Genomic DNA, 14,613 nt, shown 5'->3' on the forward strand with positions numbered 1-14,613 from the left:
TTCTCTCCAATGGAGGTTGAATGCACATTGGGTCTCAGAACGAAAGGGATATTAGTGGAGCTGAAAATTTGACCTCAATATCTGCTCTGCACTGTGTTTGCGAACAGCACTATGTAGTCTATGACCTAAGCAAAATAAGCCCTAAGGTACCCTTGAGGGTTAATCAAGTGTAATTATTTCAGGGTTGTATGTGTGCATGATCAACTACAAGGCTGGCAGATGAAGGAAAAACCTCTCTCTGTTCTAACTCACCATGACCATGTTTCTTTGATTCTTTCAATTTTCCATCTCTCAGCATAACACAAAATTTGTCCAATATAAGCGGTGTTTGTGTGTACTAAAACTACTAGAACTTTAATATATTTTGTAAGTGCATGTACCTTTGCGTGTGTTCTCAGTGACGTCGACACCAAACTGAATGATATCGCCGGAGAGAACCTCGCAGGGCGGACTCTCCTCCGAGCCGCGACTCAACCTCTGGCTGTTGATGAACGTCCCATTGCTGCTTTTAGTGTCCTGCAGGTAGAACTGACACATACAAACACAGCCGGTGAGAACCATGTGAAGAATTCGATAAAACAATGTCACAAAAACAACAGACATGGACAGACTATTATACTCATTGAAATAAAGTAGAAACTTAAAATCATTGAGGACACTGACAGAAGGGAGAGAAAAAATGTGATACGGGATGATAGTAAACATTCAGCTGCAGCTCATAAGGAAATTTCACAACCGTCAGTAGTAATTTTCAAACTATACATCATACTAGTGCCATATGACAGCAGCTAAGAGCTGCCATGTCCAGAATGTCACGATCAGCCAGCAGGAAGGAGATGATGATACATTCAATACAATAATAATGCTGTCTTTTCATGATATATCAATATACCAACCACTAGTCAGTTTTTAAAGGTATTTAATGCATTGAGTTGTATGCAGGTTAACTGGTTAGCTACAGTCACTTGTTTAATTTTGTAAGAAGCTGAGCCCCTCCAGACACACAGTGTTAGCTTTTTCCTGTACTGTGTTTTGTTGCTTGTTTTGAAAAAAACAAAACAAACATGATTCTCAGATTATGATTAATAATAATAATAGCAGCCATGCTAGCATCTCTGAGAGACTGTACTTCAGCCAAATGCGCATATCTGCGTGCTAACATGCTCACAATGAGAAGATGAACATGCTGATGTTTAGCAGGTAGAATGTTTATCATGTTCACCATCTTAGTTTAGCGTGTTAGCATACTAACATTTGCAAATTAGCACTCAACACAAAGTACAGCTGAGGCTGATGGGAATGTCAGTAGTTTTGCAGGTAGTCGGTCCAAAGTATTGGACAAATGTAAATTTCAACTGGGTAACGGTGCTAGATGGACAGTCAGGGCATCACAAAGTCAGCAGACTTCATCCTCTGGGAACCATGAATGAATGTGCAAAATTGGATGGCAGTCCATCTAATAGTTGTTGAGCTATTTCAGTCTGGACCAAAGTGGTGGACAGACCGGAACTGCTATCCTGGGAGTCACGCCGCTGATGGAGCTAAAGAGCACCTACACATTTTGACGGTATATTGATGTTTCTTAGGTCTGACGCCAAGGGTCTTTTATCATCCAGCACATACGCAGAAATATTTTTCTCTTCTTGGTTTGCCTCCCTATTATGCCACACACAAAACATGTTCATTAGTGTGTCTATCCCTGAACCCCTGGGCGTGTTCCATAGACTTTGCACTGAGATGACATTATGTAAAAAAAAAAAATTTTTAAAGGAGAATGAACAGCTTTTCTAAGCTCTGGGGAGGTTGTTGAAATGTGTATTGTCTAAAAAGGAGTAATAATTGACCTTGTCTGGCTTACAGGGTATCTTGTCAACAGTCATCCTGTCAAAACATCTTTAATAATTGCAGTCTGTGAAGAAAATGCTTTCTAAACTGCATGTTTTGTTGTTGTTGTTGTTTTTTGTTGCAGTACTACACTTGGCCACCGGGACAAACTAGCAGCAATGCTGACTGACTATCCAGCTCCATTAATATATCCATGGATACACAATAGATAAAAGTAGTTATTTGTATTTGTTCATTCAGTTTTTTTTTTTTTTTATGTATTTGTTCCTCCATTCACAATGAACTCATCATTTCTCTCCTCCCGTCAGTACAGCGGTTATTTGTTGATTCAGATTTTTTTAATGTATTTGTTCCTCCATTCACAATGAACTCATCATTTCTCTCCTCCCGTCAGTACTTAGGGCCGTGTGACTAGTGGTTCATAATTGAATCCTGAGGCCATACTGTAATTCCACAGCCCAGAAATATACAATGATAATATATAATGATACTGACAATACAGCAACATTTCACGTCATTTAAAAGCACTTAGACAGTCACATAGCCTGAATCCACGAGGACAATATCAACAACAACCACGACACAAAACAGCAGGAACTCAGTTTCATTCACATATTCAGAAAACACACATATGCTGAAATCAATTATATATTCACAGACATAGAAATGAAGTGAATACACACTCACACACACGTACGTTAGACAGGAAACTGAACACACTAGCCAAAAAACTGCACATGTACAGGAGAACATACAAACATAAACCTGATGCAAGAACACACACAGACACAGTAAGGTATACATTACACTACACCACACACACACACACACACACACACACACACACACACACAGTGATCTGAATGCCAGAGGCCGGCCTGCCTGCCTGCCTGCCTGTCGTTCCAGGAGTTTCATTCATCAGCTCTCCGTAATAACTGAAAACCACTGTCGATTATCAGAGAGAGAGAGACAGACTGAACACTGAAGAGAGGAAGGAGGGACTGAAGGAAGAAAAAGCAACACTAGGGAGACAGAGATGCTGAGACGGACTGGTTGACTTCGCTGTTTATCCGACTGCAGTGTGCTACAAAAAGATACCAATTCACAGATCATGATAGCTATATACACGCACACAGACAGACAGTTACCGCCTGTCCCCATGGTAACCTGGAGACAGGGAGGGACCTAACTATAGAGCTTTTCACCCAGCAACAACACACACACACACTATGCGTCACATACCTCACATATGGCTCTCACACACTTATGCCCAGTATGTCTCTCTCTCTCTCTCTCTCTCTCACACACACACACACACACACAAAAAACATGACGTCATCAACCTGTGAGCAGCAGACTGCTGGTTTAGTTTCAGTCTCAGTCGTCTGTCTGTGTCACTTGTTTTTGACACATGATTTTTATTAAAGCACTTGACATGTTGACATGTTGAAGTAATAATCAAGTGACAACAGCAATAAAATGGAAAGTAAAACACTGAAGCCATGTTCAGACAGACAACAGCATGGCATGAAAAAAAATAAAAAATAAAAAACAGCCCCCCATGTTCCTTTGAATGGGACCACTGTATTTGCACAGCAGGGGTCTCAATGCAGAGGCTACACCAAAAATAAGCAAAACTGTTTAACCTGACTCAACTTTTGTCGCAGCGAAATGTAACATAATGAGGCAAGGCGCTGGCTGTGTTAGGCCATTCGAACAAGTGCATTTACATGAAAAGGATAGTAAAAATGTAAAATTTAAAAAACAAACAAATGAAAAGCAAGCATGGTCCTTTCAAATAGTGACAGAAGCTGGTAAATTGTGAAATGTCTGATAAGATCTGTGGGGTTTTTTCATTTCATTTACAAGCTGCTGATCAGTGCGTCTGTGAGATCTCAACACTTTCACCTGCTACAGAAACTACTTGTCCATCTCTTCTTTCCCCATACTTAAATTCAGGGGACAAGTAAACTAGGCCTTCAGAGGAGTTCCCAGTATCTTTCTGTCGGTTACAGGTTGTTGCCTGATGTCAGTCAGTGTTTGATCTCCCAAAGTAATTTTAATACCTGAACCTTATAAATCATACAGGAAGTCCCTTTCATTACCACAAATGAACTTTGGGTTTATGCTGAATCACAGTTGCTTCATTTCCTCATTTATCAGCGTTAGAGGGCTGGCTCAAAATTCATTTTGAGGAGACATAGTCCATCAGCAGCAGTCATTTTCTCACTCTGCACTAATCCCAGCTGACTAACTATGAAGCACTGGTCACACTGGCAGTCCACCAGTAGTTCAGACAGACTTCAGTCAATTCTGTAAATCTCTCTCAAAAGAATAATTCTGGTTTACTACAATTTGAGTCTTCTTTTGGTATTTTTGTCCATCATTTCTACTGCACTAGAACACTGTGTGCACACAACTACAGTAAGTACGGTAGGTCAAAGTTGAAGCAGGAAGTGGAAATGTAAGCTGTTATGGATGATTGCAATAGACAGTTTGGGTAATAATTTTACTGTTGGCCTTCATTTTCTTTTCTAAATAAGTTTGTCTAACCAGGACGTTTTTTTAAACAACCTGTCTGATTACTGTGTTTCCACATCTCAGATATTAATTTCGTAAGTATAGTGACATCATAATTAACTTAAATGATTAATTAATTGAAATAAACTAGAATTATCCTTTAAGATGGGTTTATACCTGTGTGTTAGAGGGTTAGAGGGTTACGGCGTCCCTACACAGGTTACGTTCGTAGCTGAGGCTTTAAACATAAACTAGCTACCTACCCAAACCAGATGTGCATACATTCATTTTCAAAAAGAAAGACACAATCCGAAATGGACCAAAGAACAACCAGACACGGTCCGAATATACCCAAGGATGATAAGTAATAATAACATCATCATCTTAGAAGTTTTAGTCAGGTTTTAGAGATCTACATAGCACAGAAACTGCCCTCCTCAAGGTAACCAATAACCTCCTTTTAGCAGCCGACGGGGGGAGAGCGCAATTTAAATTCTTTTAGACGTAAGTGCAGCTTTTGACACAGTAGATCATGCCGTTTTAATTGACCGTCTTAAAACCTGGGTTGGCATCAAAGACACTGCACCATAGGTAACTACTCATCCTTTACAACTCATATTACCTGTGGTGTACCGCAAGGTCCAATTCTACATGCTTCCACTTGGCCAAATCATTCAGCATCACAACGTTTCTTTTCATTACTACGCAGACGACACACAGATATACCTTCCCCTGAGACCTGGTGACCCAAAAAGCCTAGATGCTGTTTTAGATTGTCTCAGTGATGTCAACTTTTGCTCAACTCAATAACTCAAAATCAGAAATAATATTGTTCAATCCCCCAAACCCCATTAATCTCACTGAGAATAGCCTTGGTCCCTTGTCTGCAAATGTGAAGCCCACTGCCAGAAATTTGGGGTACTGTTTGATTCTGATCCAAGCTTTAAACCACAAATCAAAATAAGTTGTCCAATCCTGTTTCCTCCAACTAAGAACCATCTCCAGAATTAAACCAATGCTTTCACACTTGACCTGGAAAGAGTTATTCACGCATTTATCTTCTCTAGACTAGACTACTGTAACTCCCTCCTTTCTAGCATAAACCAAAAGTCACTCTCTCGCCTCCAACTGGTTCAGAATGCAGCAGCTCGGCTTCTCACTGGTTTTAACAGACGACATCACATCACCCCAGTCCTGGCTTCTCTCTCTGTATTTTAAGATTTTACCGATCACTTATAAAGCATGTATGGGTCTGGCAGGAAGCTACATAATGTAAATGTTGACCCCATATGAGCCACCTCGCAGCCTTAGAGCCTCAGGTGGGGCCCTTCTGGTTGTTCCAAAGTCGAGGCTTAAATCTTAAGGGCCCCTCGACTGTGGAACGACCTGCCTGAGGAGATGAGGCTCGCAGAATCAGTGCCTTCTTTTAAATCACTTCTTAAAACTCATCTTTATAGACTTGCTTTTATGTCATGTTGTCCTTTTATTCGTCTCTTTATTGCTTTTATTGTTTCCATTTGTTTTTATTTCCTTTGTCATGTCCATTGTTTTTAAGTTGTCATAATTTTTGTGTCTTGCTTTGTTTGGCTTTCTGCTGTTATATTGCCCTCTGGATATCCTGTTTCTACTATGCCTTGTCTGTCAAAGCACTTTTTAAACTCCGTTTTTAAAGGGTTGTTGTTGTTGTTAAATGTGCTCGACCTGAACAGACCCAAATAGAGAGAACAGCGACACTGGCAGCAACATGATACTCCACCAGTTAACGAGCAGCCATGGTGGAAAGTGCATTTCAGAAGTCATTTTTACATGCACTTTTTCAACACTCTTCTCACCTCAAAAACACTATTTTCTCCTGTGATGATGATGACGCACCACGTAATCAGAACTAATATAGAGTCCGCTAGGATCTATTAAGGTATTTAACTTATTGACACACAGATCTGATAGGTGTGGCAATACAACGGGACCCTACCCAACCAGATTACACCAAATTATGTCTCTGTTACTAGAAACTGTGCAGACCTGCAAAGATCTATTTCGTAAGCTCTGTTGCTTCATTTCAGAAGTTACTGCAGCAAAAATGTCACACCACAGCAACAGTCTGTGGCTGGCAGTTTTGAATGTCAACCAGAAGAACTATCTGGTCAAAATAAATGCCTCCTGAACATAAGAGCACTGTGGAACAGACTTAATGCTGAAAGTCTGGCTGTGTGATTCTGATCTTCTCACACACAGTATTTAGAACTGTAACTAACTAAATTATTTTCATTATCGATTAATCTACTGAATATTTTTGTGATTAGTCGTTTGGTCAGTAAAATGTCAGAAAATAGTAGAAAATGCCCCTCACAAATTCTCACCTTTGAGAGGGTGGAACCATCAAACGTTTTGCAGGTTTGATTGACTGCATCAATTATCAAAATAGTTACCCATGAACTTTCTATCAACTGACTAATCAATCAATCAACTTATCGTTGCAGCTCTACTGTCTCTTTCTGTTCCTTCTCCTCTCTCCAATCCATCTGTGTTCTCCGTTCATCCCACTGTTTCTCTACTACAGGCATTAGTGATTAATCTCCATCCCCATTAACAATTACGTAACAACAATAATCCTAACGCCCTGACAATTACTAATTTCTATTAATTTCTGGATTGTATGAAAAACTTAAATGTACATTAATTTAAGTCTGCTGGTATGCTGAGTTCAAGTGCTGGTGAGAGGCTCTGAAGTATGAGACTGGAGTGTTTCCTGGCACCCTCAAGACTAACGAAAACATTTTGAAAATGATTAAGGATATTTTGTAAGCTTCTTGTATTAAAAAGGCTCTGAAAATAATTATGGAAGAGGAAGACAATTTTTCCGATCCATACATTAAAATCACACAAATGCACCACTTTTCAAACCAATCTACATTTGCGACTGACTTTCACCACCACCAACATTCCTGCATCACTTCCACCCACTAACAGAACATTTCTCGGGGAAACACTGCATCCCTTTATCCCTCTGTCCTCCTCCTCCCTTTCTCTCTCCCCATCTCTCCTCCCTCATTAGAGTCAGCTAAATGAATTCCATGTAATTGTGTTTGGATTTTAATTTGCCCTCAGCCTCCAAAAACAGTGCAAACCATCAGCTGGCAGCCAACAGGCATGACAACCACTTAACCAGTCAGCAGGTCAACACATGACACCAGTTAGGTGGGACGCTGCACACACACACACACACACACACACACACACACACACACACACGTGTTAATAAACCAACAGCAGTAGTCAGCAGACCGATAAACTCTGGGCCTGTATTTATCAAGTCTCAGAGTCATTCAGATTCACACTGAAAGTTTGACTGCAACTAAAAATATTTCCACCCCAGAGTAGGACTTTTATTAGTAGATTATTTCTCCAGCGTCCTACATTCACTCTCTGGAAGAAGGTGGTCTCCTTTGAGAAAGAATCCCCATTTTACTACACTGAAGACTAAAATGAAATGAATGACATCTTTTAGTTTCTTCTGAGTAAAAATCAACACATTCATGAGACTTACAGGCCGATGTAGACAATTTGATGACTGTTGACAAATGTGTTTTCATTTACTATTTAAAATTACAACCAGTTGAGTTCAATCCTACCTTGTATCTTTAGCTGTTTAGCCTGTAGCCTTTTAAGCCATGCTGTAGGGATGTTGCTGTGTCAAATCCTACTGACTGTGGTGATCCCCTGACCTTTGAGAACTATTGTATGGACTGGTACACACATTCATGTCTCCCTCAGGATGAATTGTAATAACTTTGGGTATCTCTGACTGCTGTTGGTCTACTGTCATGGTCCAGATCTGTGCATCAGGCTAACCAGACTATTTGGCCCAAACATAAAAAGATCATGCATCTATGACCACTTGCATGTTTTCGAATCAGCAGGAATGTAATATAATGCAAGCTATAATTAAACAGATGACAAAGAATTAAGCCACCAATTTGTGTAAAATATTTTGAATCACATTAGTAGCACAGTGTTGGAGCTTTTGTGCAGTAAACACACTAAGTTTCGAGGGATCAAACTCATCACTGTAGCTGTATTTTCTTGCTTGCAATTACACATTAATAGCAAAAATGTGTTTTCTATCCACTGAAAAAAGTATTTTGGAGCAACGAACACAGACAAAGTCACAAGAAGTTTTAAAGATTCCCAATTTTTCAAGTCTTAAAACAAGTCAGGTCCCTATGTGTTAATTGAAACAGGTTTTGCTTGCTGCAATCATTCCTCCTGTTCATACAGGCCTTTAAGAGATCCCTTCTTAATGTCCTTTCAATGTAAGCGATAGGGGACACAATCCATAGTCTTTGTTCAGTGGAAAAATACCAAGTTTATCTGCAGTTAATATGAGGCTTCAGCAGTCTGAGTTAGACACCTCAAGTGAGTATCCTCCAAAGTTGTAGTTTTTCTGGTACACTATTCTCCCTCCACAGCTCAGCGCGTAAACACTGCCCGGGAAAACACAAAGAGGGAATTCTGTACTACAAAACCTGCAACTTTGTAAGATACCCTACATACATGATATGATTAAATCAGACTGCTCAAGCCTCATTAAGCTCAGAAACTTACCACTTCTGCACTTGAAGCATGTTAGGAAGGGATATTTGAATGGCCAGTATGAAGAAGAGGAATAATTACAGCAAGCAAAAACTGTTTCAATATGCATATGGGTATGTAAGTATTGTGTTAAGACAGACTTGAAAAAATGTGAACATATCCTTTTATCCAGTTAATATCTTTAAGGAGAAGTGCTGAATGTCTTTTGTCCAATCATTTACCACCTGCTGGGAAGTCCTAACAAGTCAGAACAGCTCTGCGGCTCTCCTACATATAGAGATAAGATGATATTCCTTGGTTAGGAAAGATGATAAAATCAGACCAAATATCTGTCACAGAATTTTGGGCCAGTCAGGACAGATTTCCTTCTGAGATGCTTGATAGACATGTTCTCTGAACTCTCAGAGCCCACCACTGAAGCAAAGCAGCTATGCCAACCCTAAAAATACAAAAACACTGAGACTCATATGTTCATGTTATAGTTCAATTTTTATTTATTTATTTATATATATATATATATATATATATATATATATATATATATATATATATATAATATATATATATACATATATAAATATAAATGGAAGACATATCTATAAATGGCAGACATATCTCCAAAACTCAGCAACTCACACCAAAACAATCTAGATGGATAAATAGTACCACAGGAAAAATATGTATTTTTGATTTTGGGGTGAACTGTCCCTTTAAAACGATGCTCAGTTGGTACTAAGGGGCCCAAAGTGTGCCAATAAAATATCCCCCACACCATTACACCACCACCATCAGCCTGAACCGTTGATACAAGGCAGGATGGATCCATGCTTTCATGCTGTTTACGCCAAATTCTGACCCTACCTTCTGAATTTCGCAGCAGAAATCAAGACTCATCAGACCAGATAACGTTTTCCCAATCTTCTATTGTCCAATTTTGGTGAGCCCATGCCAGTTGTAGCCTCAGTTTCCTGTTCTTTGCTGACAGGAGCGGCACCCAGTGCTCTTCTACATACCTCAGTAACGGTTATTTGAGTTACTGTTGCCTTTCTATTAGTTCGAACCAGTCTGGCTATTCTCCTCTGACCTCTGCCATCAACAAGGCATTTTCACCCAGACAACTGCCGCTCACTTGATATTTTCCCTTTTTCGGACTCTATGTAATCCCTAGAGATGGTTGTGCGTGAAAATCCCAGTATATCAGCAGTTTCTGAATTACTAAAACCAGCCCGTCCGGCACCAACAACCATGGCACGTTCAAAGTCACCTTTCTTCCCCATTCTGATGCTTGGCTGAACTTCAGCAGATCTTGTTGTATCTAATAAAGTGGCCGGTCAGTGTAATTTATTACTGTACAGATCAAAGATCATAGCCCCAGCAGTCAAGTGGAAGGTCAAATGGTAGACTAAGAAGAAGCCATGAAATGTGTGTTAATAATTACTGATAGTAAAAGTATGAAGAGGCTCCTTTGTGGGGCTGGATGTCAAAGGATTGGTCACACCACAGAAAAGGAACTGAGGCGTGGGATTTTCTCCATACTTCCTTAATGAATGAAATCGGTCACAGTGAAGGGAGCGAGTCATGACTGGTACGTTTAACCTGTTATATTAGCACTGTTGTTGAGCAGAGAGACAGAGGCTTGTAAGAGGCTGGCTAGCTAGCGAGCGAGAGAGCGAGATTTCACACATGTAACCTGTCATATTGCTGGGTTCCTCTATGTGTTTATATAATGTATTTTTAGCATTCTCACACACACACACACACACACACACACACACAGGTCTCTGTTCTGGAAAAGTTCCATGTTGACTGTTCAAACTAAGGATGTCCTGATCAAGGTTTTCTTTGGCCCCAGTCCTAATCCTCATTCTTTAATATTGGATATCTGCCAATACAGAGTCCGATCCAATACTTAAATTTATTTAAATGTTGATTAAATACCGGTATGTATCTGACGAATTGAAATTCCAGCTGTAGCCTACTTAATCTGGACACACATTTCTTTACATTACTTTTCACAAGTTACTTGATCCAAATATTGAAGGTTCTGATTCAAAATTTATAAGCTTAAATTATTTATATGCTACGAATGAAAGATTAACTGGGAGAATGCAGCTCCTGAAATTGACGAGCAGTGCGACAACAGCAGCCTGAGGTGGACACAGTAAAGATTGGATTTTGATCAGCTTAATTTTAGCCGATACTATTGCATTAAAATATCCCTGGATCAGCACTGATACCATTTCTTAGGATCGGCTCAGCACATCACTAGTTCAAACATTATGGAACCATTTTGGACAGTGCTGCAGCACTCATGTGATATTTGGCAACTTCCACATGAGCCGAGCCAGAGCAAGAAGTTATGTGTAATTTATGTGGTGAAAGATTGGTTGTTAAGTTAACTTGGGGTGCTTTTCAAACATGATGCAGGCACATAAAACTGGCAGGGCATTTACAGGTTACAGTGTATGTCTGAAAGAGGCTGTAGATGGATAGAGAGCAGGAGAGTTTGTTGATCCCGGTGTGTGTCGGTGCAGAGAGCCAGCTGACTGAAGCCTGGACTACTGCCACTATTTCCAAAAGAGGCGGTTTGCTGCTACTGGCAAACTGAAAGAGGGTTTTATAAGTCAGCATGTGAGCATATTCCTGCAGCACAGTGTGTGTGTGTTTCCTTGAAAGGTGAGTGTTGGTGTGTGTGTGTGTTTCAGCTACAGATTTCAGCTGCCTATTTTCAGCTCTGTCACTGTAGTGGTCAATATGGAAGACAGGGGGAAGAGAGAGAGAGAGCGCACAATGGACAGTATCTATTGAACTAGTAGCTCACGAGACAAACTTGTCAACAAAATATCATTGATTTTACTGTCATATGTAATTATTTGAGCTGATTAGTCAATAGACAAAATTAAATCGACAGCAATTTTGATAATCGATAAATGATTTAAGTAATAAATAAAGCAAAGATGTCAAACTTCTGGTTCTATCGTCATTTGGAAATCAAATCTGTATTCTTTATAAATAACACATTTGTCCTTTAAAAAGGAGCAGTGTGTAGGATTAATGGCATCTAGTGGTGAAATTGCAGTTTGCAACCATGTGAATACAGCTCGCCTCACCCTCCCCTTCCAAGCGTGTAAGAAAAACTATGGTGGCGGCGAAACTCGCGAAAAATGCCAAAGGCCCTATCTAGAGCCAGTGTTTGGTTTGTCTGTTCTGGGCTACTGTAGAAACATGGCGGTGCAACATGGCGGCCCGCTCCCTCCAATGCCAATAGATCTGCCAATCGATCTTCCTAAATGTTACATACTGGTCCTTTAAGGAAACCGAACAGATATCTACTTAAGTGGCATGGGGAAGCTTTTTTACCAAGCAGAGTGAATATAGTGTTTTCTAGTTCTGCTTAGTTTTATGAAAGTTATTCTCAAACAAGATACTGTATTAATTTCATGATCACTGTGGTTCTGATGTGGAACTGCTGGGAAGCACACATTTGGTTCATGGGTACTTTTTTAATGATACTCTATATACCATAATGTTCATTTAATAGCAACAGTCCTGATGCCAACAAGATCAATCTATCACATAATACACTGCAGTGACTTAAATACTTTACCATGTATTATTAAATGCATTAAATGCAGAGGTTTTTGAATCTCACATTTCAATTTGTTGCCTTTTTGAAATGATTTCTGTAGTTTATTTACAAAGGAAGTACCTTACACAGAACATGTATTTCTTAAGAATAGCTTTTTGAATCTGCTGCAGTGTCTGGAGATGTAACTTTCCTGTAATTAAACTAATTACCTAAATTTATAAGCCACATGCCAGGATTTAGCATCATGTGTTCTGGTGGCTGGTGGTGACTTCTAACAATACGCTCATGAAGGCAGATGGTGTCGACAGCATCCTCCTCCTTCCTGTCTGAGGAAGTGTTGAAAAGTTAAAGACTGAGGATGAGTTGTTTCACTAGATAGTAAAACAAACTGGTTCACCTGTCAACTGGAGCTTATTCTGGTCAACATGAACAGCTAACATGTTAGTTCTTCTGGCTTTTTGACGACCACCTTCCTACCAGGCTGGATAATGAGCTGTGGTTGGTATGTTAATCTTTTCTAAGGTTCACACTATACTTTCACTTATTTAGCAGCCAACAAGACCTGTAGAAATAGGGCTCCTCATAATTTTTGGTGTAGAATAGAGTGATGTAACAAACGTTAAGATAGTAAAAGGGCTTTAACACCGCTGCACTCTTAAAAAAAAAAAAAAAAAAAAAAAAAGATATAGTGCTTTAAAAGGCTTGCATCATGTATGAACGAGTTATGCAACCTGCCTCTAATTCAGCAAGTTTAAGTATCAAGTTCAAAATAGTAAAAGTTAATATCACGTGTCAGGATCAAACACTACACACAGACCACACAAGAGAAATAAAAGAGGTTCAAAATGGAAGAAAAATGTCTAGAAATTTCCTAATTACGTGAGTCTTACGTTCTATGGTGACCTACTGAAAAAAGGTTTCTACTGGAAGTATCTAACCAAGCAGGCAGACCATGCATTTCTAAACATTGTGTATATTAAAAACTGTGTGACTTTAAAACAGCGCAAAACACACATTTTTCTCATTACCAGACTGTTTTACCCAACTTATTATTATTGCTCTGTTCTTTCCCCTCTGGCATCCATAGGGTTGGGTACTGAACCTCAATGTAAAAGTAAGATCAGACTCTAGACTTTTAACAGTTCCAAGGACTCCAAAAAAACAAAACAAAAAAAACTTGCTGAAGCAGCCTTTAGCGCCTATGCCTTAAAACTATGGAACACAGTACTACCACATATCCGACAATCAGATTATTGTCTTTGGTTTTTGCCATGGCTCTCGGCCCTCTAATATTTTATTTTATCTTTTATCTTATTCTTTTGTTGACTCATTACAACTTAGCATGTTTTTTTGCTTTGTGTACCTCAGGTAAGGTTTTTTTGTGGGGGTTTTTTATAATTATTATATCATCATCATCATCCAAAATAATTTCAATACCTCCATCAACTGTTTTCCAGGCACTGTGACCTCTGACCTTTGATGTCCTTACCAGTGGTTGCTTGTAATGTAGAAACTGAAGCATATTCTACTATTGACTACACTGCAAGTCATAGAGGAAACAGCACATTTAGCAAAAAGATTGAAAAATAAACAGTTGAAAATTGGTCATCTGTACTAGCTTCACAACCATCAGAAGTTTCACTTCTAATAAGGGGTGGGTGAAAAATGATTGAAAATTGATTCTGAATCGAATCTTATTCTAATGCTTCATTGTGGTGTCCTGCTGCGGTATCTGCATGCAGTATTCCTATCACTGAACACACACATGCACAATGCCAGAGCTGAGTTTGCCAGGGTGCCTTTCCTGCCAACAGTGTCTTATTCCTTCACACTCACACACTCAGATAAAAACAGAGCTACAGAGCTGTGTCCTGTCTGTGTAACAGCGTTCCTGTGCTGTGTTGGTATTCAGATTGAGGCCATTACCATGCCGTGGAATACTGATACCAGACAACAGCTTGGCTCTACTGTCAGCACTGCTTTCCACCGGCTGCCTGGTTGACTGCCTGATTAGCTCTCTGGTTGTCTTTATCACAAACTAACTACCCTCCTGTGCAAAAACAGAC

General features: G+C 39.6%; 1 protein-coding gene across 13 annotated transcripts in view; it reads right to left on the bottom strand.

Annotated features, from left to right (window-relative positions):
* slmapa (sarcolemma associated protein a) overlaps positions 1 to 14,613 on the bottom strand; it is a 68,317-nt gene that overhangs the window by 44,604 nt on the left and 9,100 nt on the right. For all 13 annotated transcript variants that reach the window (XM_044210277.1, XM_044210264.1, XM_044210345.1 and 10 more), the window contains one exon: positions 381 to 528. In XM_044210277.1, the coding sequence (XP_044066212.1) occupies positions 381 to 528 (148 nt within the window). The remainder of the gene's footprint in view (positions 1 to 380; positions 529 to 14,613) is intronic.

The sequence above is a fragment of the Siniperca chuatsi genome, linkage group LG2 (genome assembly GCF_020085105.1).
Source record: "Siniperca chuatsi isolate FFG_IHB_CAS linkage group LG2, ASM2008510v1, whole genome shotgun sequence".
Lineage (NCBI taxonomy): Eukaryota > Metazoa > Chordata > Actinopteri > Centrarchiformes > Sinipercidae > Siniperca > Siniperca chuatsi.